Source organism: Pavona decussata, unplaced genomic scaffold, assembly GCF_977016875.1.
Source record: "Pavona decussata unplaced genomic scaffold, jaPavDecu1.1 SCAFFOLD_266, whole genome shotgun sequence".
Classification (NCBI taxonomy): Eukaryota; Metazoa; Cnidaria; class Anthozoa; order Scleractinia; family Agariciidae; genus Pavona; species Pavona decussata.
In genome coordinates, this window is record NW_028145668.1 from 114,570 (window position 1) to 139,466 (window position 24,897).

General features: G+C 40.2%; 2 protein-coding genes and 1 pseudogene across 3 annotated transcripts; 1 reads left to right on the top strand and 2 right to left on the bottom strand.

Annotated features, from left to right (window-relative positions):
• Window positions 1–2: 2 nt before the first annotated feature.
• On the bottom strand, window positions 3–4,718 carry LOC146455894 (nuclease EXOG, mitochondrial-like; annotated as a pseudogene). The gene is made up of 3 exons (XR_014858924.1): window positions 4,056–4,718; window positions 2,865–3,073; window positions 3–1,286 (listed from the first exon to the last, which is right to left on the bottom strand). The product of XR_014858924.1 is annotated as a nuclease EXOG, mitochondrial-like (transcript).
• LOC146455895 (serologically defined colon cancer antigen 8-like) lies at window positions 4,669–19,676 on the top strand. The gene is made up of 22 exons (XM_085093701.1): window positions 4,669–4,819; window positions 5,156–5,263; window positions 5,709–5,791; window positions 6,790–6,921; window positions 7,425–7,550; window positions 8,129–8,458; window positions 8,989–9,042; window positions 9,481–9,545; window positions 10,864–10,917; window positions 11,533–11,557; window positions 11,887–11,987; window positions 12,672–12,810; window positions 12,991–13,143; window positions 13,694–13,759; window positions 13,937–14,005; window positions 14,447–14,563; window positions 14,868–14,996; window positions 15,233–15,365; window positions 15,779–15,896; window positions 17,071–17,245; window positions 18,150–18,647; window positions 19,544–19,676. Exons 1-21 carry the CDS (start codon window positions 4,771–4,773, stop codon window positions 18,327–18,329), a joined length of 2,406 nt encoding a protein of 801 aa, XP_084949827.1. The 5' UTR covers window positions 4,669–4,770; the 3' UTR covers window positions 18,330–18,647; window positions 19,544–19,676.
• LOC146455896 (uncharacterized) lies at window positions 19,548–24,787 on the bottom strand. Its single transcript, XM_085093727.1, has 3 exons — window positions 24,549–24,787; window positions 22,873–23,160; window positions 19,548–20,840 (listed from the first exon to the last, which is right to left on the bottom strand). The coding sequence occupies exons 1-3, from the start codon at window positions 24,639–24,641 to the stop codon at window positions 20,583–20,585; spliced, it is 639 nt and encodes a 212-aa protein (XP_084949853.1). The 5' UTR covers window positions 24,642–24,787; the 3' UTR covers window positions 19,548–20,582.
• Between the last annotated feature and the right edge of the window lie 110 nt (window positions 24,788–24,897).

A 24,897-nucleotide genomic window follows, 5' to 3' on the forward strand; every position in this document is an offset into this window, starting at 1 on the left:
TGTCGGCCGACAAGCGTGGAAACGTTCACTGGAACAAGAATTAACTTCCGTCAAATAAAAAAACTTCCCCACTTAGGAAGGTTGACCAAGACCCCAGAGGCGCAATGGCTATAAAAAATGACCCATTTCCATATTTAAAAGAATGCAAGATGCACCTTTTTCTGTTTACTAACATCTTGTTGAAGAAGTTAAAAAGCAGCTTGTTTTGTTACAAGGCTGTCCGCTTCTCACCCCTCACCTTTTTATCTGAACTTCATTCTACAGTGGAACCTCTCCTTACGGACACCTCTTTAATACGGACACCTCTCTATTACAGACAGTTCACTACTTGGTCCATGAGAGACCGAAATTCACTATATAAACCCCGCTACTTCTCTAAAATCAACACCTCTATAATGCGGACACTTATTCCTGCCCCCTTGGTGTCCGTAATAGAGAGGTTCGACTGTAGTGACATTTTGGGCTATCCAGTAAAGCATAAAAAAGACCTTGCAGGGCTTCAGACGCCTTACCTTTCGGCTTTCATGCACCGCTACAAGAGGCAAGTAACTGTTTAGCAGTGATATGGCTTCTAAATCAGCAGTACTGGACATATTTCAATTTAGCAAGACAAGGTACTGCAAAGCTCGCTGCATAATAAAGTATGAGATAGCCTGCCTGGCAAACGTTTCCGTGCGGAAACTGGGACGAGAGCGTCCTATTCCGGAAGAGAGTCAGTTGAACGCACCCTAAACTTACAGCGAAAATGTCACGGTGCATTAAAGGTATGTCAAGGATAAGCGGCAGAATTAAAAATTAAAAATTCTGTATTATAATTTAGTTTGCATCTCCTCCCTTCAGTCTCTCCTCTTCGTCCTTCATACTCATAGCTCTTGCTCTTGTAATTCCTTTTTCCTTTTTTCGTAAATGTCAGTAGTAAAACTATCAGGCGTCACCTTACTTCCTTTCATTTCTTCCCAAACTTTTTCCAAAAGATCTGAACTCGAAGAGGTTCGAAGTCGACGACCAAACGCTATCAAGTCCATCCGTTCTTTAGACATCATCTTGCAGCCGTCCGTTACACAGAGATCACTTGCTTTGTCAACAACAAAACCAGGGAAAAATTCCAAACCTGAATAGCGCTCTAAATCTTCCGGCGCAACTTGAAAGTCGTGTAACTTGTGTTCGAAACTCACTGGTTCGTTTGGGACCACAAACGCTCCCACTACTGGTTGCTTGTCGTCATCTTCTGCCAAAATTACTTTGTAAAGGTGCGTTGGCACGGCAACATTGTTACTTCCAATGACCTAATAAGGACGAATCAAATCAAGTTTTACTTTACCAATAAAAAACCAAGCAAAGTTGAATTGAAGGGCGAAGAGCATAACCTTGTTATATCCATTGCAAGGTTGATGTTTCGTTTCGCTCAAAAATGCCTGAATTTTTGCTGTGCTCTTTAGTTGCATCAAAGAACATCGCTCTGTGAGTTTTTCGCTCGAAAGCTGTTTTTCCTCTTCTTTCTTTGCTTTGCTTTTTTGTCGCTGACTCGATATTTCGGCATCGTTTTTCTCGAAAACTAAGCATAAACCATCGGCAAAAAAACACGTAGCGATGATCTCTGACTAAAAAATTGTAAACTGCAGGGCGCATGCAAAAATCCAGGTACTTTTGGGCAAAGCAAAAGCTCGGCTTAAAACAAAAAGAAGCCGGTTATGCTCTCAGCCCTTTAATTGACTCTAGATGATATCTAAATTTTCGTAAGAGATCAACAAATGAAATGGTGCACGGAATAAGGCCTTAAGTAACTTTTGATGTAAGGTCAAATTGTCCTTTTGTTTCACAAGCAAATGCAAGGCAATTTGGAAGGAGAATCTAGCAATTTATCAGAAGTCACTTAGGGCTTTTTTCCAGGCACCCCTTCAAATGAGAGTTCACACCAAAGAAGTGTAAACAATTGGACTTAGATGGACCCACATAACAATGACCTCAACATTTGCTTCTTAGACCGCATCTAAATAGACAACATTTAGAATCACGTACTGTTGTTCGTAAATACATGTGTTGGATCATGAAAATGAAAGAGAAGAAATCAGAATTCAGAATTAAGATAATTACGCTTTTTTAAAAGAAAAATTACCGAAAAAAAAAAACGTTATATGACGTTTCGATGACTTCATGTCATCATTATCAAATGCTGTAAGGAATTAAAATAAGTGGCATATATATATATATATATATACAGACAGAGATGTGTGTGAATTACAACAATGCAATTATAATAAAACAAGAGCATGCGAATGTTTACACAAAGAGTTTGGCGTGAATAGAGTCACTTAGAGTGTTCAGTTTTGGTCCTTTCTTCCTGATGAAGAGCATTTTAAAGATCAAGCATTCAAACTTGCTCTGGCATTTCTTAAGAATTTTGAAATTCTCTCGCAGGTCCGTCAGTCTCAAACCATGTTTGTCCTTGAAATGTTTGCCCTACATTTGGTGTGAAATTCTCTACCCAACATATGGGCAGAGTTAAAAACACACACAAAACAACAACAAAAAAAGAAAAAAAAAATGAAAAGAAAAAGAAAAGGCGAAACAAAATAACGCCTGGCAAAATTTTGATCATTCATTGCTTCTAAACAGTGAAAAAAAAAATGAATGTGAGGTTTTCAATAAAAAGAACTGTGATTGTTTCACCAGAAAGTCTTTCTCCTACTAGTGGTGTTAGTACAACTGTTAAAGGTTACACAAGAGCTGCTGGAGATAGCAAGGCCTGAGCAGGATTAGGGCCACTTAGGATAAAGGTTGTTTGTTGTATCTGGTGTTTTTAGACCTCATTCCTATGGCCTCTCTTCCCTTTACTAAACAAAACACAAGAGAAAACACACAACCTCATACGTAACAATCTTCTTCCCATCTTGTTCTTTTGGTAAATACAGTGGTCCAGATACTATGTAAACATTAGAGTATCTCTTGGTGAGACCCCGGCAGTAAGCTTCCAGTCTGTACCAAAAGTTAGCATTATTATGCAGGTCCTGTGGGACAATGTTGGACAAGAAGAATGTTGCATCCATTGCTTCCTGATTGTATTTGCTGTTACCTGAAATAAATGATACAAAGAAAAATAAATTGTTTTCCAGGCATTTTTAAGAGGTTTATTTATGAGTAGGATGGATAGAAAGGCAGGGTCTGGGAGAATAAATTATGGAGGTAAGATGGGAACTGGAGTAATATAGGGTGGGAACTGAGAAATAGAAACTGGGAACTGGGATAATGAGGCTGGGAATTGGGAGAATAGTGGGTGAAAACTGGAACAAAAGGAGGAGAGAGATGGAAGGAATAGCACAACAGATAATATGCGAAAAGAAAATGAGCACTGAAAAGTAGGGGGGTGGGTACTGGGAGAAAAGTGGATGGAGAACAGGGGGAGAGAACTGGACTAAGCAAGGAGGGGGGGCTGGGGGATTGAATTAGGAGAATATGGAGATGGGAACTGGGAAAGTAGGCGATAGAAACTGGAAAAACAGGTTTGGGAGAATAGAAGGTGGGAACTAGAGAATGGTAGCAGAAACTGGAAATGTAGGGAACAGAAGGAATAGGAGTGAGAGCTGAGAATAGGAGGAAAATAAATAAATAAATAAACAAACAAATAAATAAATAAATACTTTATTGAACACTCCCAATGTGCTTTTAAGGGGATGGGAACTTAGAGAATTGGGGGGGGGGGGGGATGGGAGAAAGGGAGTGTAACCAAGGAGAAGAGGGCGTGGGAACTGGGGAAATAGGTGGTGCATGTAGGAAGGAGTAGAACAGAGGGTAGAAATGGGTAAATATGGAGTTCCAGTGGGAGAATGAAATCTGTTGCTAAAGCTGGTATGGTCTGTGTAAAATACAGACTGCAGACTGCAGACTGCCTTGCAATGCACACTTTCTGTACCTATCCAGAGAAATGATTGGGTCTAGCAGGCCTAGACCAGTACCCATGATAGTCAACTTAAGTTCTGATCGATCAGCTTTAATAAATAATTTCAGTAATCTATAGTCTGCAGAATTGACCTAAGCTGGTAGAGTGTGTTACTAACTTGCTGGGGCCATGTGTCCTCTGGACCACCCACTGTCCCAGTAGTCATCGTTATTTGACTGAAAACGATCAGGGATGTTAAGATCAGGTTTGAATGCAGAGCGGGCTCGATCTGCCTCTCCTTTCACTTTCTCTTTCGTCAAATGTTCCAAGACCCAGCGAGGTGTCTTCTTCGCTTGATCATAGCACAAAACGTGATTTTTATACCGCATGTATTCCGGAGACCTTTTCGGAAGGCCGTACTTGAAGACCTTGTCTTCCTCAATTTCACTGATTTCCACCTGTGTGTCCAATTTGTCAAGATTTGTTTCCACTCGACGAGAATCGATGACGCGAAGATGGCGTCCATATTTCAGATTATCATGCCTTGCTATAATGTCCTGGATCTGTTTTTGAGTGGAATCCTTTTCTTTAAATTGTCCGAGGTCTCATAATATATTTTCATCAACCCGGCACCCACGATAAACGCAGTTAAAACGTTACCAACACCGCTAAGCTGCGAGCCAAGTTTCTTCAACCAAGCGGCCATCTTGGAAATTGAGAGAAGCCTGGGTCTGAGTATGCTATCGCGGGCTCAGGCGGCGAGCGCCTGTTTGAAACCGTTGTTTTGTTGTGTTTGACAGTATTTCGGCTGGAATCTCTGCAGTTTTGACTATTGTACAAGGAATTTGTGCTCTTAAAGTTCTTAAATGGTGTCTGAAAGGTATTAGAGTGTAATGTTTGATGTGGACGAACCAATTTCAGATTACCAGAAGGTCGTTCGAGGTAAGAGATCTGGAGAAACCAAGGCTCAAATTTCAAGGTCTGACTACATAAGCTTTAAATTATGTACCCAAGTATTTTCTGTAAGGATGTATCTAATCGAAATTTAGTCAATCAAAATCAATTGTGATGGATCGCAATCGATACAAATCAATCGACTAATTTTTGAAAACCGAAAAATCAATTAGTCGACTTCTTGTGATTATCGATTTTGATTGTACCTCTGGATTTATATGATAATGATAATTTTAATCGGGTTGAATGAACTAAAACTAATGTGCAATCGCCAATGGTTTCAAACTGAAACAAATACCTTACAAAACTAATGTCTTTCTTTAGAGCGAGCTTCCCAAAGCTTAGGGCCTCTGAGATATGCATTTAATAGTCCTGTCAAATCTCCTGGTTCCAAGAAGGCTGGTTATAGAGGCGATGACTACATCTCAGCAGGTGATTGCATGTATCTGCTTTTGTATCAAACTAGGTTTCAGTTGAAAGAAATGTGATGTTTTGTTTTAAGCCTGGTGAATAAATGGTATTAAGTACTGTATATTAGGTATACTCGGAAAATGATATAGATCTGAGTTCTAGTCATCAACCTATGAACTTCCTATGATTATTGTTACTATAATTATGTTGTAATATTGACATGGGAGCTTTGACATAAAACTGGGTTCATGTGACAAACACCCTGCATAATAATACTGCTAGGATCTGAATGTTGATGAGTAGCATATGCTCATTGAAAGAAGTGTCTTGTTACTGGTAATTGAGTAAGGTCATGGTTGACTCCTATTGGGAGAACTTAGATTTTCTTTTACCAAGTGTGCCCATTGTCACTGACCGTGACTCAGTCGGCGTGAATCATTTTGAGAGTGTTTCTTTCCCGTGTCAGTTACAAGATTGAAGACATTACTCCAACGATATGAGAAGGCAAAGATTGTTGAACCACGAAATCCAGCCTTTACCTCCAAACCAGTGAGTTTAGCTGTTTTTCATTGTATTAAAAGTTGTTGCAAATACTTAACTATTGTCAAACAACAAATGAAATATGTCATCCAAAGTGTGAATGAGATAAGCATTACAAGAGTTTATAAAGCAGTAAATGTGGAAAGAATAACTTACAGTGAAATTTATAAATTTCTTATCACCTTGAGCTGCCTGACATTAACAGCTGGAGGGGAACACATGAAGTCAACTCAGGACACTCCCTGGACATGTCTTCAACAACAATCATCGCAAGGGAAACTGACATCCTGAGAAGGAGGATCAGAGATATAGTGAGAGAACTTCACTCTCAATCGAGAAAGTGGTTACGAACTACTTAGGCCCAGTTCAGACGCCGAACTTTTCATGAGCCTAACTTAATTATAATTAAGGTCGGCCCAAATCACGAAAATCCCGCCTTTTGATTCAAACGCCAAACTTAATTAGCCGAACTTAATTTAATTGAAGAAAAACCAATCGAAATGTCAGCGGTTTTTTTATTTTTATTTTTATTTTTTTTGTTTGAAATACATCATAATAATTTATGCATTAGGTTCGGCTCATGAAAAGTTCGACATCTGAATCAAAGCCATTCCAAAGCCGAAATTCCCGGCTGAGCCAGGCGGAAAGAAGGGCTGAGCCGTTCCAAATTGAAACAGCTGTTCTCAACTGATCCAGACGCCGAACTTTTCATGTACTTAATTCGAGGTATTAGGTTTGGCTCGTGAAAAGTTCGGCATCTGAACTGGGCCTTAGCAATCTTTTTGGAAATTTTGTCTTTAAAACACCACATTATTGTCACATGACAAAAATTAATATCTCACTACTTGACAAAGATTCTGTGAAGGAGTTGAAAGCTTGTATGCTTAAAAATGTATTTCTGAAAGCTACATGTATATTTTTTTCTAAATAATATTTATCTGACAGGTTTGTTTGAAAAAAGCTTATTTTTGTCTGTTTTACAATGTACCATTTTTCTTTACAACAAGAGTGGAGTATTAGATGAAGAAGCTTTCTCACCAGAAAGAAACTATTTACCTGACACAAGTGAAGTCACCCAACTGTTGGACAGTCACTTTGCAATTCTGCAACATCTTGAAGGTCAAGTTGAATTCTACAAGGTGTGTTTATGCTACACAAAGTCAATTTCCTTGAAGAAGTGTTAAATATGACTTTAATCTTTCTTGAGTTGATCTGAAATCTGCACACATTTATTTCCTGGGAACTTCACTCACTTATTTCCTCAAATTCTTTTTGCTAGACATTGCCTGATCTCAAAACGGTGATATTCATTTTTAGCTCTTTATTGTCTCTTAATGATGTTACTGTCAGGTACGTGTAAAATTTGTTCATATATGTCATGTACAGTGTACAGCTGTACAGCCATATGTACCTTGTTTTGACCGTGGTTAGTAACTTGTAATGTAAAGGGAACTCTGCTTACAGTAATATTGTTATTTTTGCAGCTCAATTAAACTACAGCTTCTTACTCTCAATGTGAAGCCTTCTCATACTCTACTCTGTAAAATGATAAATGATAATTTTTTCTTCAATTTTACCGGGAATTAACATTGTCTTGACTGAATAATTTTCAAGTACTTAGTTGAGTTTGTTTATGTTTCAGGATGCCCTAGAGTCCTTGAAGCAAAGAGCACAACTTGTGATTAATGAAAATGAAACCCTGTTTGATCATCTCAAGACACAAGCTGTCAGTCAAGTGCTGGTTAATGAAAATCAAACTGAATCTGAGGTATTATTACAACACTATTTTAAAATTTACAGCAAAAGAACTTTCCAAAGTGGGCTGTAAATGTACCCATAGAAATGGTAGCATCAAACAAAGTTTAAAATGTTCTAGCTAACAATAGAGCCCTTTATAACACTGCCCATAATACATACAGCTGAACCCCATTAATACATGTATCACCACCTTCTCGTCGTGAAAATGTGGTCGTTATAACGGGGTGGTCAGATTAATGAGGTTGTAAAACTAAGCAAATGACTGGACTTTCAATTCGTTTGGGGCGCAAAAACGGGGCTGTTATAACGAGGTGGTCATTAGGTGGGGTTCCATTGTATAATAATTATTATAATATTACAGAAGGCATGGAGTATTTTAATTTTTTGATGGTGTAAGGTATTCTTGTCTAATTTAAAATACATGTACCAACTGACTGAAGATCAGCTTCAAGCAATAATTTATATTTGAAATGAATTGCTATTTGCACCCCGTATTTTTAATTGATTTTTGCACATACCGGTAAGTCACTACACAAATGACTGTATGAGAAAAAAATGCCCTCACGTGTATTGTTTTCTGGTACACAGGATCAGCTGCCATCGGATGGTGGTCGCAGAGGGAACATAATTTCAGGTGACCAAACACGAAGGAATACCAAGAGGAACGATGATGACGACATGGATGGTGATAATGGTGATAATGATAAGGAAATTCAGAACCTTGGGGCCGCTGGAGAAAACACAGAAACAAGAACCAGGGACAAGAAAATGGACATTAAGAAACGTGATCCAGATGGCACAGAAAGGAGTGCAAGAGACAGCTTTGTTAGAAGAGACCCTAGGAAGTCTTTGATGCCAAATGTGTCGCAGAGGTCTACATTTCATGATTCATTTGGACTGGGTGATCTTGATTCACAGGTAGAAACTTAGATTGCATGAGGCGTTCCACATTTGTTTCTTTGAGTTTTTCTATGACACAAATGTGCATGGTTTTCGAACTGAAAAAGAGACAAATGGTGAGTGTGAGACTAGCAGGCAAAAATCGATGCTTTTAGGGCTTTGTAAATGTACCTTGGGAATTTGCCCTTATGGTTATTGGCATGTCCTTTTTAATAAGACAAAAATACCTTTTTTGCAGTCTATTAATTGAACCAGTAGAACCATGAAAATACACTTTTGCATCTTCCTTTGGTGTCCAATATTATTAACCGGGTTCCATTGTACTTTCTTAACCAGATGGATTTTAGGTCACTGAATAGAGGAGCGATAGTTTTATTACCCCAAAGAGGATACCATCATCACATCATCTTATAGACTGTTGTTACTTTTCTTGTAAACCATAATGTGCCTCATACGCACTTATCCAATTTGTCTTTAGTTACATATAGGTAGCAAGCTTGTACACATGATTTCTTTAGACTGATAATTCTACCTCTGCATTTTAACAGCTCTTTATGTCTGCCAATGAGAGGAAATTTGTAAGTCAGCTTGAAGAAGAAGTGGTAAGTTGTAAAAATTAATACGTAACCTTTTTTTTTTTAATAAGGGAGTTAGTATCTTAAGAAATTGTGGTGCTGCGTCGGTGGGGAGTAGAAAGGAATGTTTGGTTTATCAACAGAGTTGATAACTAAAGGGAAATTGATCACCGTAAAGAGATTCGAGTGTTGATGTTTCGAACGTTAGCCTTTCGTCAGAGCGAGGTCCAAACGTCAGCACTTGAATCTCTTTTCGGTGCCCAACTGATTTTATACCTTTAACCATCAACTCTGTTGATAAGCCAAACATTCTTTTTTTTTAAAATACACTTCTTTTTCGAATGGAGTGCACACATCTTCAAAGCAAAGTCTGCTTGTAACAGCGCTGGCCATAGGGCTGGATTGTAGCATACAGTCATGGTCGTAACTTAAGGTCAAATAATATAAATCTACATCGTCTTGCAGGACAAAATACGCAAACTCCATGAAACAAAGACAAAGCATCTAGAGACACTGCTTTACTCCACAAGGTACGTACATGTAGGCGGGGTGGATTTTCCTGGATTTCTTGCTTCGCTTTGGGGATCTTCCCAACAATTTGGCCCGGGTTCAATTCTTGGCGTCACATGTGGGTTGAGTTTGTTGTTGGTTCTCGTCCTTGCTCCGAGAGGTTTTACTCTGGGTTCTCCGGTTCCCCCCTCTTCTCAAAAACCAACATTTCTAAATTCAAATTCAATCTGGATTATTGTCAAGCACTACTACATTATCACCTGTGCCGTGGCTGAAAATAAATCTTCACAGATTTCTGCTGTTAAAAGAGATTTAGAACAATGTTATGAGTAAATTGTGTTCTAATCAAACGATATGATGTGTTAGATGTAGATTAGCCTCAACATATCTCCAACATCATGTCACATTACTGGTAGTAATAGTTGTCCCTGTCTCAATGGGATACTCGTCCATCGCTCCACGGTTGCTTTACGCGTCTTCTTCGCGTTGCACCTGACTCAACGTAGATTGGACAGCCCGAGTTCGCAGCACTCAATTCTATGGCAACGGCTTTGTTCCTCCTGTCAGCAGTATCATCGCCAAGAGAACTCTGAAATTTGCAGGCCATGCTATACGAGCCACTGACCAAAAAATCCCTGACATCATTTTGTGGGAACCAAATTTAAACTCAGTAAAATTGTCATATCTCAAGACGCTTTGCCGCTCAAGGGCTTCTGTAAGGGCTTCTGGGGAACCCAGTCGACACGATAGAAAGTATCACTTTGTACTCCCGCGCCAGAATTTTGTCAATTTGTTTAGACAGTCTGCTCTAAGCTTTCGTAACAGAGCAAGTGGAATGTCTTGCCCTAGATCACAGCACTAAGACTGAATTCAGATTTAATCTAATTCTAATATACTAACTAAGGGATGCCGGAGTTTGAAATGAAAAGCTTTAACTTTTGTTGATAGATGAATTTTTTAGTTAGTGACACAGGCATACTCGGAAAAAATCTGAGTGCTCCAAACGAAAATCGAACCTATGAACTTCCATTTACTAGTTCGGATGCTCTGCCACTGAGCTACAGCAGACCCGTAGGAGCGAGGTCGTTAAAGGAACGCGGCCATAAGTTTTACATTGGCCTTTCAAATAAGGTGTCAAGTGTCAACCATATTAATGGCTTAGCTCCCACGAGTCTCATGTAGCTCAGTGGTAGAGCATCCGAATTTGTAATCGGAAGGTCTTAGGTTCGACTCCTGTTGGGAAGAACTCTAATTTTCTTTTTCCGATTGTGTCTGTTTCACTGACTGAAAATTTCATCGATCATAACATAATTTTTCTTTATCATTTGTTGCTTACAGAGATGAGCTGGAGGATTCTCAAAGACAAGTGTCGGAGCTGGAGGCCAAGTTAAGGTGACTCTTGATACAAACAAGATAAAACTGTTCAACCAGTTTGATCAACAATCGTTGTAAAATGATAGGAACTATTAGACGCAAAGTATTCACGTTAAACTCATATCAGTAGCGTCACTCCTTTCAGTTTTGCCTGTTCTTAGACCCAGGACCCAGTTGTTCAATGGGTGGATAACTTTATTTCCTGGATAGGTTGCTTTCCGGACAAATTGAAGAACAGCTCCCCTATAAGGCTCGTTTACCAGCCTACTCCCCGATAAACCTGTCGGGCAATTGTCGGTAAACGTCGGTCGCCGACAAGCTGCCGACAGTGGATAGAGTTATCTGCTCCTTGAACAACCAGAGCCGGGAATGTGCAGTATAAATTTTCCTTTTCTGTAAGAACTATCCCAGGAATGCTCCCTTATCAACTCTGTACTTGACTGCGAGCAGTCGTACTTTCCTCCTCGGCATCACGTGCGGAAAGCGACATTAAAATTATGCAAATTAGAATAGTGAAAGAGGAGGCGGCTCGCAGGTTCGCCGCTCACTAGATCCATCGCGCGCGCTACAAAACTTACGAGTTTCTTGTGAATATCTCTAACAAGCTAATAATGCTTTGTTTTTCTTTCGTAGAGCCCAGAAACTGTTGGGAGATCAGGTAAGGTTCATCCTTGTAGACACAGGGGCAGATGGTCGGAACGGGGCGAAGAGGTTGAATGTGCAAAACTGCTGATGAAAATTTTGTTAAATATAAGAAACGGCTAACTATGGTTTGCTTTTTATGTATGCAAAAAGTTCAATAATATTTTCACACGAGCAAAGTTTTTTCAACACGTACTTCCTTTAATTAAAAAAAAAACTATTTAATAAAGTTACAGTGTTTCTATAAAGATGCTGTAGGAAGCCCAACGTTCTCTGCGTTTCTAGCAATTGGAGTTCCGTTTGTTAGAGGGCTCATTTAACAATGTTGTTCTGCTCTTTTATCAGAGGAATCAGCCCGCCCTGTGCGTGAAATGTGGACACCAATCTGCTTTGCCCTCTGACTCCCACAGTGAAACTTTGATCGACACCATTAACAAAGTAACAAAGTAAGTCAGAATAAAAGGAAGCCATTGTAGCGCGCTTGTTTTGATTGTGAATCGAAATCCGCTTGTGATTTTTATACCGGATTCCTTTTGCCCTTTTAACAGATTTGATGAATCTTAAAAACCAGAAACAAAAAAACAAAACCAAGAAAAGGCAAACAAACAAACAAAAAGAGAAAACAAGAGCAAAACTACAGCAACAACTTCTACTTGTACGGATAATGTCACGAATGTGGATGCTTGAAAAGTAAGACCTAACTCGAACGTGCGGAAATTGCGACGAGAGAGAAAAAAACGGATGAGGGGGAAGGGGAGGGGAGAAGAGGGAGAGGTTTCTCTTCCTCCGTTTTTCCTTTCTCGTCCCAATTTCCACGCGTTCAAACAGCGAAACTGAAACACACAAACCCAGCTGAAACGCTTGCCACGTAGGCTAATTTCAACGACGGTTTTGGAGCTAAATTTGCTGTACTCGAAGCAGCGTGACCTTAGAATAAAGGAACTGAAATAACTGCAAGGCTGATCTGACTGCGTGGAAAACTTAACACGACAGCGACATGATAAAGACCAAACCGAGAATCAAAAATGCAACCGTGGACAGCTCAGAGTTTCGAGCTGGTTGGTTAGTGAAAAAGGTAAAATGGTCATCATAAGTTGTTGATTAATGTATGGTGCCGGATTTGTCCCCAGGGAAAGAGACGATTTATTGAACACACTAACAGGTCAGAAGGCTGTCTTAGCCGAAGTGCGGCAGCGAGAATTTGAAGCGTACAACCAAGTGAAAAACAGCTGCCACATGGTTGAACAGGCTCAGCTGGAGAAAGCGGAGGTAAGCCTTAAAATACCAAAAGCAATGCAAGAAATGTTTGTGTGTGTGCTTTGTACTTCTTTGTCCTTATTGTTGGAGGACTATTAATGGTTCAAAAGCTCCACTCCATTCCACTCCCCTCCCCCCGAAATAAGCCCACAAAAAGTCCTTTGAATAAATATAGGTGTTGGTTTTCCTCAGGCTATAATCCACGTCCGACAACTGAGACAAGATTTACAAAGGGAACGAGATCGACACGATCAATATATGAAATTGTCAAGTGAGAAAATGGATGAAGAGCGAGAAAAAGTGCGCGAAGGTTGTCGAGCGGAGACCAAGCTTCTTAACGAACAGGTGAATCAAAGCACTGAATCATCGGTAACAACAACAACAACTTTATTCACTACAACAATTTACATTAATTGGAAAAAATTTGAGAATCTGCAGGCAGTTTTTGAGCTATTCGAGGCGGACTCAAAGAAGAAGGGGATAGAAGCAAGGAGTTAGAAGCAACCTAGGGTTTAAATCAGTTTTATTGACGCGAACTTATTGTGTGGTGTACAGGATAACGGCGCGGCACAAAACCAAACTTAGAGTTACTTAGATTTAGTAAGACCAGGTAGGACTTTGTAGAAGTCTTCCCGAGAATTTCCAATCTGCAATGGTGATTAATACCCTAGGGATTATGCAAAAAAGACTATTAAAGAACTCTACTCGAGGCCGCAAAAGTGAACAGGTTGGCGACCCACCCTCCCACCCAACAAGTAAGTCGGGCTTGGTCTGTCCGTTTCTATTACTAAGCGGGATTACGGAATCCTTCCAGCTGCACCCACCTTAAAGGGTTGTGATTGCGTTCTACTGCCTCCGACTTACAAGATTTTTATGTTTGTTTGTCTTTTCTTAGCTGGAAGCATCGAGTGAAGCGCGAGCAGCTTTAGAAAACCAGCTGGAACGCCTCACAAGAGAAAAGGTGCGCTGTGCTTGCTTTGGGGCAACTTCGCGATAGTTTTGCAATCCTCCCCGAGTTTTTAAAGTGCATAAAGCCGTAATCTTGTTGTTGAATGCGTTGAAACAGAATTACCGAACTATTACATGCGTTGGCTGAATTTATAACACTGATTTTTTACCTTTTCTTCCTCCATTTCAGGTCGATCTCGCGACTGAGCTGGAGCAGGCAAAAAGCCAAATAATGACGCATGCGTCTGAAATAGCAAAGGTCAGGCAATGTTGCCGTCTCAGCGAGTGCTTTATTGTGAAAAAAAAAAAAATTAATAACAGTAGATTATCTAGCAACCTTTGTGGCATTGTAGGTGTTGAGTTATGGGATCACCTAGTTAAAGGTTAAGTGTTTAGGGCCCTGGGGCCCGTTTCTCGAAAGTCCCGGTAACTTACCGGGCCCGATAAGTGTCTTTGGTGATAGATGTTCCTCAACGGAAGTCAATTTTTGTTAGCTTTGAATACTAAATTTATTTATATTCTATGAAAACATTGGCCAAGTACCATGTCTGTAATCACCGTGTAATCGGCGAAAAAACATTTAAAAATATATTTACCGGGGCTTTCGAGAAACGGGCCCCTGGACTTGTTAGCCGGAGGTCCTGCTTCAAATCCACCTTCTCATCTTCCCTCTCCAAGCTATTTGATTTTTCTTCATTAGGCCGGTGACAATGTACATCAGGAGCTGGAACAAACACGGATGAAGCTTTCAGTAGCTTCTCAGGAGATAATTTCCCTGAAAACAACAACTCAACAATCACAGAGAGAAAGAGAACAGGTAACTAAACTCTTAAGGCGAAGTGTTAAAGCTAAAGTGCTACGGAAGGTTTCTTGAAATTCCCGATAACTTACCGGACCTGATGAGCGTTTGTTTTTTCTATCCGTGCATTTTCGGTTAGTGGTGGCTTTTTCCCAATGTCATCTATAAGAGTATAAAATTTCTTAAATTTAGATGTAAGATTTTAAGTCTTTTCTAAAGCACGCAAACTGGATTCCAAAAGTCGCCTTACTCGAACTCGTATCTAAATGTCCCTAATATCATCCTTATCAACCGTAACAACCGGGCACCCCTTTTTATCCAGGAGAGAACGCGATTAACAAGTGAAACGGAAGCGCTTCGACGGCGTCTGCATGAAGCTGAAAAAGGATGGACGGACACTAAGGAAGATTGCATAAGACTCACTGAGAGACTAAATCTTACAGAAAGAGAGGTGAGCTGTTGTAATTGCACATGTTTAATCTTGTAATTCTCCTTACTAATTTATAGTGCATTAGTTTCCATTGTACAGAGGAACTAGATTTTGGTCACCGTCTAGAAATACAGGAGAGGAGTAGCAATTGCGAATTATTCAACACGCTCTGGTAATGTACAGGTTAGAGCATTATGGTCACGCTGGAATAAAAGTTGCTTACTTTTCATTTTGTCATTTTCAATCTTCTCATACAGGCTAAAAGCGCCGTGACTGCAAAGGAGAAGCTAGAGAAAACAAAAACAGAGGAGATAGAAAACATCTCTAAACAAAACAAACAGAGAGAAGAACAACTCACCGCCCTGCTGCAAGAGACAGAGACGAGACACAGTAAGATCTGTTGTTACATTTCTGTAAGGAATTGGTGTCAATTTCAGAAACCTTAACAACGGAGAGCGTTTATTTTCGCGACAGTCTCCATCTTTTTTTACCCCAATTTTAAATATTGGTACTTTGGAAAGGTTTTTTTTTTAGCATCAGTATTTCAACAATTGAATATATCGTTTACAGGACTTAAGTTAATTCTCGCTATCAAGAGTGTCTTACTCAGTAATTGTTCCATTGGTTTCCGGACAGAAAGGTTAAGGCTTCTTCACGCGAACCTTACTGAATGTCCTACATTAAGAAAAGAAATTACAGAACGCCCAACAAAATCCTCCACGGTAGCTTGTACTGGACAACAAGAATAACTTCATGTGTTCAAGATTGATTTAGCATTGACTGACATAGAGTTAACCTTGTAGCTCAGTGTAGAACCGAACTACAGCAGATGCTAGAAGCAGAAATACAGGTGTGCAACCGGATGAAAGAAGAATGCAAAAAGCTTACTCAGCAGCTGCAAGATTCGTCTGAAAAAGCTAGGTATACGTTTTGATTCTGTTACCTGTTTCTCTAGAATATAGACGAGCCACTTGCTGTTATGGCGCAAGGGCCCGGTTGTTCAAGGAGTGGATAAATGGCTATCCAGCAGATAAAATGTATTCCAACAATCATTTTATCCGTTGGATAGCGACTTATCCACGGGATGAAGTTATCCGCTCATTGAACAACCGGGGACAAATCTAAAGGTGGGTTGTTCGAGCCCTTGCCGCTGTCGTCGTGTTGCTTCCTTAGACAGAAAACTTTGCTTAGTCTCTTTTAACCCAGGTGTATAAATGGGTACTAGTGTTATACCGCTAGGGATAAACCCCATGATGGACTAGCATCCCATCCAGGGGGGGGGGGGGGGTGGGGGTGGCAAATACCCCTACTTGCTTCATGCTACAGAAACCGCGTTAAGCTCTGACTGTGTGGGCCAGCTGTGGCTCCTGCGCGACTTTACCTTTATCTGTCTAACACCCCTCTAAAATGGACCCATTTGTCAGTTAGTGTTGGTCCTTTTCGGTGTTCAGTTCTTTACTTATCACGCGCAAAGACGGACAGGCAATCTGGTAGGTGTGTACTCCTCTAGAGAGACGTACCGTCCCTGAAGTTCTTGGTTCCCTGGCTAGCCTTGTCTTTATGGTCCCAGTGATCCTACCTCTCTATGTCGATGTTTCTATCGCTTCGCATATAGTAAAATATACCATTACATTCATTCCATTGCGCGTATACCAGACGTTGACATTCGAATCCTAGCACTATGCAGGATGTTTGTCCCATGAACCTAGTTTAATGGCCTTAGTTCCCACGAGTCTCCTGTAGCTCAGTGCTAGAGCATCCGAACTAGTAATCGGAAGGTCTTAGGTTCGACTGCTGATAGGAGCACTCGGATTTCCTTTTTTTGAGTATGCATTTGTCACTCACTGAATAATACATCATTCTCAATGCTTTAGTATCCCGGAAAAGTGCTTGGAGTAAATAAGGAAAGTTGGTGAAGTCTGGTCTTTGTCCACTATTCTTTGTTCTCATAATGAACCATCTTATCGAATTACCAAAATTAAGCCCTGTCAACATCAATATTTGCCAAACCTTTCAGCACTGAAAGACCACGGAGTTTTTGCGAGGCATTCTTTGTTGTATTATCGAGACGACGTATTATTTTATCCAAACTTAGATCCCGATTACAAGAGGCAAATCAGGAACGTGCCAGAATGCGAAAGGAACTAAAGGAATCCATGGCCGAAAGAAGCGCTCTTGAGGAACAAAACACGAAAAGCGATAAAAGGATACATGAAATGGCGGCCAGACTCAAACAGAATGATGAGAACGCCAGAAAACAGGTTGACCAGGTAACACGGGGGCGGGAATTGCATTGCCTTTCATGTCATTTCACTACATTTCATTTCAGTCGTAAAAATTAAATACGTTTTATTGCATTGTGTTACATTGTATCACTGCCACAGTCGGAACACCTGTAAAGGGGCCACCCTCGGGAAATGGCAATTGAACACTAAATAGGGGCTCGTAAGGATGTACCATAAGGCACAGTAGGAACGTCACTTTATTTATATACATGTAGAAAAACGCGCGAAGAAACAACAGCAGAACCCTCATCTGGGCGGCTACAAAGTGGCCGTGGCCCCTTAAAAGGGAAGTGTCATGGTGTTTTTTTTTAACCTCTTTTCTTAAAAATGGTGAAATAAGACCTTAACTTAGCTACAAAATAATTTTGGAACAACGAGAGAAAAGAAATCAACTCAATTCTTGAAAGGAACATCTCTTGGTTTGTTCTAGCGTATTTTGGAAACAAAAATGTGAGAACTTGAAAAAAATTAGCCTAACATTTTTCAAGTTTCAATCCATTCCGACATACTCAGTCTCGGACTAGGGGCACTAATCGACAGTTTTGTTCCAGTGGGGTGATAATTTGTAACAAAACTAGACAATTATTTTCTTGTTTCTGATGACAGACAAACGTTTTGGGGTTTTCAAATGACATCAAATTCTCGTGATACTTCCCCTTTAATAAGGGTTTATTTTTTACAATCTTATACTGACGACAGTTTTCGGAATATCTCTAAAGCTGGCCGCTGAACAGAGAGAGGGTGGCCGCTTAATACATGTAAGGGTTCGACTGTAGTAGTATCTCTTTACGTATACTTTACGTATACACACCCTCGTTGCACTTTTTCCAAGTGACCCTGGATTGAATTTTAACGTTCTGATAAGGCGCTATATGTCTTTCCCTCACAGATGTGCCAACTGCTTTCCACCCGAAATAATTTAATGAAGGAAAGGAAGATTTTATGTCAAGAAGTGGAATTCCTAAGAAAACAATGGATGCCAAAGACGACTTCTGCACCCGTGACACCAGTGGATACCGCAAGTCACACAAGTGCTGAAGATGACGAGGAAAAAGAGCGCGACGCGTGACACCCGTGTTTTCAGTGTAATGCGCATTGGTCAAGTTTGAAAGCGCGAATCTAAAAAGATATTTGACAGCCTTTGGTTTTCAACCTTCACAACAGAGAATTGATTACTGTATTTTTTATCAAAAGTCAAACCTGATTTTTATTTTTTATTCTGCAAACTATTTTATCGTTTTTAAACTTGTCCGTTCCCCTCTCTGGGATGGAATGGAAGAGAAATGCAATCCAAGTTCACAAATTTAAGAAAATGTAAATTATTTTATTATATTTAATTCAACCATCACAACAGAGAAGCAATCATCGTTTTTCAACCAAAAGTACCGTGTAGCATGAAAATTTTGCGGGAGTTTTATTTTGCGGATTGGCGTTTTTTTGTAGTTTGCGGGAACAAATTTTTGCGGTTCGAGATGACTGAAATTTCTGCTGGGAACTAATTTTTGCGATGCTCTGGTTCAAGCAGCAGATTATTTAAGTGGAGGAAACCTGAATATTTTCAACTTTTATTGTACGCGGTCAATTGAGTCACAGTTCACTCTAGTTACATATTAGAGACATATCACTGTAATACCTTACTGCGCAAAGGGACTGAACAACTACAAAACAAAAAGCCTACCCCTACCATGCACAGCCAAACACTGCTTCGTTAATATGGTTTGCCATGACGCTATTACCGTATATTATTTTATAAAAAAGCAGTATGAATGTTTGAATTACCGTAGCTGAAACCTTTCTATGCATACAGAAGGGCTTTCGAGTGAAAGATGTACTTTGAGACCTAACTGGGAGCGGCCTTCCTATGCAAAACTATGCCCAGCCCCTATTATAACGCAATGAGACAGACTCAGTCGATAATAACACTCTTGTTCAGTTGAAGCGCCAATAGAATATGGTTGGTCTGCTGCACGATTCAAGTCTGTGCGTTCCTTCAGATGACCCATTCGTGCCAATCTGATGTACTGAATTGCTTTATCCTTGACAGATCTAGTTGCTTTATCCAATGGAAAATCATGTTAATGATCTTGTTTAAGTCCAATGTATATCGCTCCAGTAGCATACGTCTACTAAAGAGGAGTTAAATTTGACTGAAGGGAGTTAATTTTTGCGGCGTTTTATTTTGCGGGTGTTTTTTTCTGCGGGAACTAATTTTTGCGGATCGAGATCAATCCGCAAAATCCGCAAAAATTAGAACCCGCAAAATTTTCATGCTACACGGTAAAGCATAATTTTTTCCAACTATTTAAAACTTCATTTTTTCTTTCAGTTATTTTTTTTATCCTTTTCATTTTTAAAGTTACCTTCTGTGTCGAGGAAGACGCTAAATGTAAGATATTTATATAGCATTATGTCTAATTTGCATGCTTATTTTTCAATGAATAATTTTTCCACGGGAAACTCGTGAATAAAAATATAATTAAAATCGTAAAAATACAATGAATTTCGTTGTGGCTGTGCTGGGAAGGTTGTTTTCGATTCTTGGTCACCATCTGGATTTCACACGGCGAGCGCAACCTGGGAAGAACTACAAAACTAGACTTACCCCACCTCCTTCAGTAGTTTTTGTTCTTTTCCCGCTCGCCAAGTAAAACCAAAATGGCTGCCTGAGCGAACTTTACGAAAACGGACTTTAAGAAAGTGTAGCAGTTACGTTGGACGGTAAGTTTAGTACAAAAGGCCGCACTGGTCTCTCACTCGCTATGCAAATTAAGTTTCGTTTCCAGTCGCTTGTTCTTCGCGCTTGTTCAAAGACGAGGTTGAGAAAGCAGAGTCAACAGAATGAGCCAACCTAGAGGGATCGACCTGCACCGTTTACAACGTCTTACATGGTTGGTAGAAAGGACAAAGAACGAACAACAGAACAATGATTCCAACCCTGAAAAACAATGCAGCTGCAGGTTATCAGGATCCAATTCGATCTAGAAAGTGTCCCCAATTAGTGCTCTGCGCTAAATACATTGACACTTGAATAAAGTGATTTATTTATTATTTTTGTAGAGCTTTTGAAAGGCGCAGGTCTACTGAAATAGAGTGTAGGAATCGTTTAAAATAGCGCCCCAGGATCAGCTTATAATAACGAAACCTAGCTTCACAGAATAAGCTAACATAAAGTGGTGGAATAGCGCAAGATAGTGCAAGGGATCAGCTGAAATAGAGAAACCTAGCTTGACAAAAAATTCTTAAATGATGGAATCACCAAAAGTAGCATGATATTCTCCTGAAGTGACACAAACTAAACTCTCTGCAGTTCCCTCAGGATGTCTCATATGGTGACACTGCAGCACCTGTAGACATATCTGACCATATCCTCTTCATAATTAGAAGCCAAACTCAAGTAGAATGACTGCAAGAATTCGTTTTGATTACAGCGCACCCTCTGCCGTTCCAGATACATGATGGACCCATTGGCTTTTGGACCCCAGCGGGCTTTCCTGGTGGTACAGTGCAGGCTGGAATCGTCAAATCTGTTGAGTACCTCCGTTGTGTCGGCGACGAGCTTGTTGTATTCATTTCGGACTTCCTGATGGTAATAATAATTTATGTAAGTAAACTGTTTTCACTTTTGGGCGATAGATCCATGAAATATTGCACACAGCGACGTTGCAGCTACGCACAACAATATCTAAATAGAAGGGTGCACATAAATTGAAACCAAGAAGTTGCCGCAAAGCGTAAGGGAAGTATCCATAGCAACTAAACGAGGTTGAAGTTGTGCAGTTGAGGTCTGTGGTGAGTTGGTGGAGGAAAGGGTGGAGTGGGGGGGGGGGGGTTGGTGCTGGCACCATTGTTAAGGGTGGTGGTGGTGGTGGGTGGTGGGGGTGTTATGCAAGATGACAAACCACATGAACAAAATTCACGGCAAAAAAAATGAGATAAGACATTTCATACTCTGGATGCTTGTACATGTAAGCTTGTATGGCCAGTGGAACTGCACAGGGATGAGTAGTGTGGGTTATGCAACGAAGACATCATCTTTAAAGATTAGAGTTAAGGTGGCTCCACAGGGTTTTAAGCTCGCGCGCGTACTTGATGATGCGAGCTTTAGTAACGTGCACGGGCTAGCTGACGCAAGCTCAAGCAAAATAGCGAACAAGTACAGCTCAAATTATAGTCCTGGGGTAGAAAAACAAAAGCATTTCAAAGAAAACTGTCTCTGTCGTAGGTATCGTTGTTTGTGTCTTCAAAGACAACCGAGGTTGCAAATGTCATCCAATTCGCTCACGAAAACAAGTCCATTGCTGTAAAGTTCACGCATGCCAAAATAGCGTCTTGGCGAATTCCTACTCTAAGACGTCATTATGGTCCGTGAAAATGTAAACTTCCATCTGGATTTTCTCGCGTTTCCTTCGGTGAAATTTCCTAAAAACTGGCACAGAGATTTCATATAATTTGCTTTAGTTAGGGCTCAATTTTTACAAATATTTATAAGACAAGTTTTTACGCAGTGGCAAAAACCAGAAATTTGCAAAAAGCAAAGAATTTGCCTTCGTAACCCCTGTCTTGTTTGCTCTTAAAAGGTTTTCCTGGTCAGGATTTATCCGCTGTGAGAGGTTTAGAAGGTTTTACCGAAGGATATTGAAAAGACTTAAAATCAAAGCCTGATACACTCTGACAAACGCCGGTGTTAGGGTACGTTTAACTCCAGACTCAAAGAAATTATTTTACCAGCGAGGGTTCGAGGACATAGTTTTGTTCTATTACATTTTGAGTGATTTCAATGAATTGGGAGAAAGAAATAACTGGAGAAAACTGGCTTTCGATGTGTAACACAGCGCGCGCCATATTATAAGTTAAAATCGTGAGGAGCCACCTTAAGTGGTGGTACGACGGCCGAGTACAAAAGTTTAGTTTAGTAACACATTGAAAATCGAAAAGACGCTATTCGGTTGATAGCAGTCAAGATGTAATGACCAAAATTCCATTAAAAGACTATCAGAATGCAAAGAAACTATCCACGGATATTTTTGCCGGTAGATGATCAAAGTAAAAATGGGTTCAAATTTGAAAACATCGGGCCTACGTTTTCAAGTTTCGCTGTCGTAACGCACTAAAAATCAGTTGTACTATATTTTGGTTGAACCTTTCGTCTCAGTAGAATCACTATTAATATTTCTTTAAATTAGCGATTTAGAAATTAATTGACACAGTGTTCAAAGTTTAAATTTAGTGAATTTTTGCCAAAAGTCATGATATCTCCCATGATACTTCCCTTTAAATTGTCAACATTCCGTCTGTGACTGAATATTCGAAAGAGTGGGCTGTTGTCGAATTTTTCGCCCGTTCTAGTCTGGCTAAGGATCAGTCCTGAGGTCTATAATTTATTATCCAGAAAGGAAATGCTAGCAGTCTCCCTGCGATGTTTCAAGTTATAGCGGAGTCTTGCGTCAAACCTATCTCCTGGAAAAAGTAGACAAAGAGGAGCCTCTGCCTCGTTTTTGTTACGGTTAGTAGAGCGAGCAAAACACGCGAGTGCACTGCGCGCGAAATCTCTTGCCGCGAGGAGACGCGAAGGGTAAGGGAAAACAAAAATACAAGAACAAATATTCCCTTACCGATATCTCTCCTTCTAAATTTCTCAAATGGTTTCGTTGTCTCTGTATCACAAGTTTTTTCGTGTTGATCACGTCTTTGACTGTTGTCATCTTGCTGTTGAGCAAAGCCGTTAGGTCGCGGAACTGAGATCGATCCGCTTTGTCGTCGAGTTTGGCTGAGAGCTGGCTGATTTCAGCTGACTGGCGTTGGATCTTTCTATCGTAAGAGGTGATTTGTCGCTCCATGTCAGAAAGTTTTACGGAAAAGGACATCAGGGCGGCCAAAGCGGAGCTCTGTGCGGCCTGCCTCTGTGGAAATGCATTTAAGAGAAACGACAACACAAGGCTGAGAATCTAGAAAGGTCAAAATTAAGGAATCGGCCAAACCAAAGCGTAAACAGCCAACCACGTGACGAGAACAAAACAACAACAACAACAACAACAACAACAGATCTCTGAGGTCAAGAATGGAACGATAAGGAGGTAAGCATTGATTGGTAGGACTTGGGAACGACATGATCACGAAAAATCATTTTTTGTTTTATTTATTTAATAAAACAGGAAGCTTTGAATAGAAATCTTCTCAGTTATAACCATAATTCTTTACACAGCAGCTCAACCGTGAGTTTGGGCTGCCCGAGTTGCAGTGAACCACTCTCGTATCCAAACTACTATAATTGCAAACAAATCGTTTACTGAAAAACCGACTTTGCAAGTTGTGAATAGGAGTAAAGGCAGTACGATGATGCAGTAGTTTATGAAACTTTCACGATTTATTTTATTATTTTCACGACATCGGGCAGGAGAATTCCCTCTTGCATCTTTAACCCCCACTCCCATCCCGTGCCTCACCAACAAACAGTCGAACGGGTCAGCCCGAGGAGTACTCGGCTGCAGGGCTTCTGATTCACTGTATACCCTTAGGGGAGTACGGGTGCGTACTCGACCGGAATTATTTCCTATAAAAGCACTTGTCAGCTACAACTGAAGGGGGACCCTTGGGAGATGTAGGAAATTTGAATTTTATAAGACATTTTGACTCAAATCCCATTTCTAGGGCCAATGTGGCAAATGTGGTCAAATCTCGTTTTGCGTGCTGAGATTATTTTCCCTTTCAAGTAAATACTGCAACACTGGTCAAAAATTCGGCGGGAAAAATATGCAATACGCCTGAAGAACCCTGAATCACGTGGGGATCTGCTCCCCTACTCCCTCAGGCCTGATTGGCACATTTTCATTTAATTAACCCTTTAACCCCTAATATCAAAGAAACAAATTCTCCTATCTTGTCGCCATACTTTTCGTATAAAATTACTGGGGAGAAGGTGTTAAAATATCAAGAAAATTCACCTTGGGTGATCATATCCTTAATTCTCAAGACCTCATGCAGGAGTTGAATAAGCATTGGTATTACGAGGAGAAATTTGATGCTGATCACTGTTAGGGCTGACTTGGGTATTTACCATCTTGTGTGACAGATTGCTATAGACTTTGCATAACGATTTATGGCATTGGGAATTGGAAACCGAACTATGATAACGCCATTTTACATCTAGAAAATGCTAAAATTGCACAGTACAGATCACAGCCGGAGGCACTGGAGATCTTTGAACCGATTCATAGTTATGTTTGATCTTGAGTCATGATGTCGTCTGAAGAACCCTGAATCACGAGTATCGAGTACTCCTCTCTCTTACCTTTGGTCTCAGCTTTCCACTGGGCCTTGCAAGTGAAGAATCGAATGGAATAAACAGTAGAACACAAAGTAATAAAACAGTGCCACTCGCCATTGTGCCAAAGAACTGAAAGATTGGTAGTCCTCAAATCCCAAAAACAATCGCTCTGTGTATTGCTGTAAGTTGATAATGGAAACTTGAGATCTTTGTTTTCGAGCTGATGACAGAAAATGTTCTGGAAGGTAAATTTTTGTAAAAATTAGAATGGAACGGAAAGCTGGATGAGACCTCTAATGACAATCAAACGTCTCACAGACAGTTTAGCTCAGAATCTATTCATCATTGCTTCAGCTTTGTTCCTTTTCAAGAT

What these genes read in the sequence shown, in the direction of transcription:
- LOC146455895 (XM_085093701.1), top strand. Translation starts at nt 4,771, where the DNA reads ATGTTTGATGTGGACGAACCAATTTCAGATTACCAGAAGGTCGTTCGA. An exon ending in GTCAGCTTGAAGAAGAAGTG is followed by an intron (nt 9,043 to 9,480) that starts GTAAGTTGTAAA and finishes ATCGTCTTGCAG; the next exon opens with GACAAAATACGCAAACTCCA. An exon ending in GAGCTGGAGGCCAAGTTAAG is followed by an intron (nt 10,918 to 11,532) that starts GTGACTCTTGAT and finishes TTTCTTTCGTAG; the next exon opens with AGCCCAGAAACTGTTGGGAG.
- LOC146455896 (XM_085093727.1), bottom strand. Translation starts at nt 24,641, where the DNA reads ATGGCGAGTGGCACTGTTTTATTACTTTGTGTTCTACTGTTTATTCCA. An exon ending in GTGGAAAGCTGAGACCAAAG is followed by an intron (nt 23,161 to 24,548) that starts GTAAGAGAGAGG and finishes GCATTTCCACAG; the next exon opens with AGGCAGGCCGCACAGAGCTC. An exon ending in ATTTAGAAGGAGAGATATCG is followed by an intron (nt 20,841 to 22,872) that starts GTAAGGGAATAT and finishes TATTACCATCAG; the next exon opens with GAAGTCCGAAATGAATACAA.